This window comes from Asparagus officinalis, chromosome 1 (genome assembly GCF_001876935.1).
Source record: "Asparagus officinalis chromosome 1, Aspof.V1, whole genome shotgun sequence".
Lineage (NCBI taxonomy): Eukaryota > Viridiplantae > Streptophyta > Magnoliopsida > Asparagales > Asparagaceae > Asparagus > Asparagus officinalis.
In genome coordinates this window covers 27,239,857-27,242,893 of record NC_033794.1, presented here as the reverse complement: position 1 = coordinate 27,242,893, position 3,037 = coordinate 27,239,857, and the positions used below count along the sequence as shown (strand labels likewise).

The 3,037-nt window shown below is 31.5% G+C and overlaps 1 protein-coding gene across 1 annotated transcript in view; it reads right to left on the bottom strand.

The window, feature by feature from the left end:
• LOC109821919 (probable polyamine transporter At1g31830) overlaps nucleotides 1-286 on the bottom strand; it is a 2,660-nt gene extending 2,374 nt beyond the window's left edge. The window contains exon 1 of the mRNA XM_020388079.1: nucleotides 183-286. Coding sequence (XP_020243668.1) covers nucleotides 183-185 — 3 coding nt within the window. The 5' untranslated portion in view covers nucleotides 186-286. The remainder of the gene's footprint in view (nucleotides 1-182) is intronic.

Sequence of the window (3,037 nt, the reverse complement as noted above, 5' to 3'; positions counted from 1 at the left end):
ATTTCATCAGTAGACCCATGAAAAGCAGAAGCCTAAAACCCCAAGTTTACCCACTTAAAATTTATTCACTGTAGCACAGAAATTGAATCTAATTCATGAACTATGAACCTAGAGAACACAAAAAGATAATAAAAATAGAGAAAAATAAATGAAGAAAATCGAGGGGAAGCTATTCAACTTACCATTAAAGACGATGGGCTCTCATGGAATCCCACTCTCTCTCGTTCTCTGATGTGAAGACGACTGCTCGGCTCTAGGTAGATTCACGGACAAAAATGAATCGTATTTTAATCCCCAAATTTATAAGTGGACTTTTTTACAGTATTTCGTGGAATAACAGGGGTTTAAAGGTAAATATTGCAGGAGAGTGCGGGCCACATTTGTATTATTGGGCCACCAGGTATACGTTACCCATCTGATGCAGAATCTGTCGGAATCCTTTACATGCCCAGAAGTACACAGACACATGACTTTTTATGGAGTCTTAAATAGAAGTTTAAGGGTGCTAAGTGTAAAGATAATAATGGGATTGGGACTCTGCCTGTTTAAATTAAAGTCTGTGGAAAGGTAAACGTCGCTCCTCGCAAAAAATCTCTCTTATTTTTGACTAAATTGCTCTTCGTTTCCCTATTTTGCAATTACATGTCCTCACTTATTTTTTACAGCATTTATATATCCTAAAGATTTTAAAAATTACACTTATATGTCTTCGTTTATTTCTATTTTTTGGTAGCACTCATACGTCATAAAGCTTATAAAACTTACAATTAATACCTTAAAGTGTTTAAAACTTGTTTTAAAATTAACCTAAAGTTTTTAAAAACTTATATTTGAGTTAATTTTAGAACTTTTTTACTATTTATTTTCGGTAAATCTACAATTAAAACTATCATAATTCCGTCTTAAACATACTCTAATTCTATTTTAAAATAGGATTAGGATATGTCCAACAATAAATTTAACAAATATTAGGAGTTAAAAGTTTTCTAATGTTAGCATGAAAGAGGTCACATGAAAAATTCTCGCATTTGAATAATTGAGAATATTTAAGTGCAAGTTATAAAAACTTTAGGATAATTAACTGAAAGTCTTAGACACTTTAAAGTATATAAGTACTGTCAAAAACAAATATTGGTATTTAATTACAAATTTTAAAAGCTTAAGTTATATATCTATTGCCAAAAACAAGTGAAGGTATATGAGTGCAAATTAGCGGAAATGATAGAGTATTTAAGTGCAATTAAGCCCTTATTTGTTTTTAAACCCTCTGAACCTTATCAATTTCTCATCGGGTACCCTACCTCTGATTTGTAAATAACTAAAATTTCTTTGAGAGAGAAAAAAATCTAAATTTTTTTTATCATTTGCTTTCCGAAAAATCAAAAAAAAAATTGTTTATCATTTGCATTCCCTCTCCAAAATTTTAGATTTTTTTTTCTCTAGAGAAATTTAAATTATTTGTAAAATATATGTAGAGCATCCAATGAGAAAGGTTCAAAGTTTAAAAGATTTTTGTGAAACACCCCAAAATTCAAGGAGTATATGAGACAAAAAAAAGTTCGAGAGAGCTTTGTGATCTCATAGTCCACGTAGCTTTAGTTTCACCCGCTTTGATGTTACTTATTTTTGATAACCCCCAACTTTTATTGTTGCCCTATGGTACCCCCAAGTTTTATCTATTTGCACTTTGATACACCAATTTATTTGATACTTCAAGTTTTGAGGATTGTTTATTTATTTTTTGTTAAACTCAAATCATGTACTTAAAACAAGATATGATTTGGACTTTCATATTTATTTAGTCATTATAAACAAGGAAAAATTGTGTCAAGACTCCAAAAATAGGAACTTAAAGTGGCCCAGCCCTACATATCAATTCCCATGTTGTTTAGACCCTAAAAACAACCATGAATATGGCCTAGTCCCTAAAACCCAAAAGTACCCAAGTAGCATACATATTTCACTCATAATCCCATATTTACCTGTCTTTACACGGATAATGAAGCTAAGAAAAGAGAATGAAAGTTGGTAAAGAGCGGCAATTTGAGAGCACATTAAATGCGATAGAAGGGTGAAATTGGAGGGGGAAATAGGGATTTCCCGCTATTAATCCTCTTTCTATCCTTCTATCCTCTCAATTATTATGTTATTCTCTCATTTATGGTGCCGCGGTTTTTGTTCTTTGACAACCCCTTGTCCTAAAATTCCCTCTACTATTACTCATAACTCTGCTTCTTATTAATAACCAAAAAAGCTCTCATTTGCATCGTGTCTTTGGGTGAGAAAGTGGTGTTCTCAATTGTAGCTTCTGGAGCAATCTTTTTTCAACTGAAATCCGATGTGGCTAAGAGGTTGAAAGTCCCACAAGATGCTTTATCATTGATATATACATATAAAAGAAACCCCAATCTAAGTTCTACGATTAAGAATGAAGAGGATTTGAAGTGTATGGTAGAGCATAATCGCAATATTGACTATTTGGAGATTCATATGCAAGCTATTGTTGATATAAAAGTTTCCACTTCTATAAACACGCAGAAAGTTCCTGCTAAAATTTAAGCAATTGTTAAACTTTGGTGAAAGTTGTGACTTCTGTGATGTAAGCTTTCTGATTTCTGGTTAAATGTTACATATGACAGTCACATATTAACTGTAAGCCTTATTTGCTAATCTTGCCATATGTGTGTTAGGTTTGATAGTTACATGTTAAGTATAAACCTTGATTGCTAAGTTTATTAGATACGTATTAGGTTTAATCATTATGTGGTAACTTTAAGCTTTGGTTGTTAAGATTACCAGATAGATGTTAGCTTTAATAATCGCATGTTAGCTATAAGATTTTTTAAAATAAATTTAAGAAAAATTACTATATTTGCCTCTATTTTTCGTGTTGGTTTTATAATCTGACTCATTTTTAAATTTGTGCAGCAGTTATCCTTCTTTGAACCTAAAATATAAACATACTACTCTCGTTAGCACCTCTAGTTCAGAGAGAATTATGAATGATTATCCATCTGGTGAGAAAGTAATCAAATGA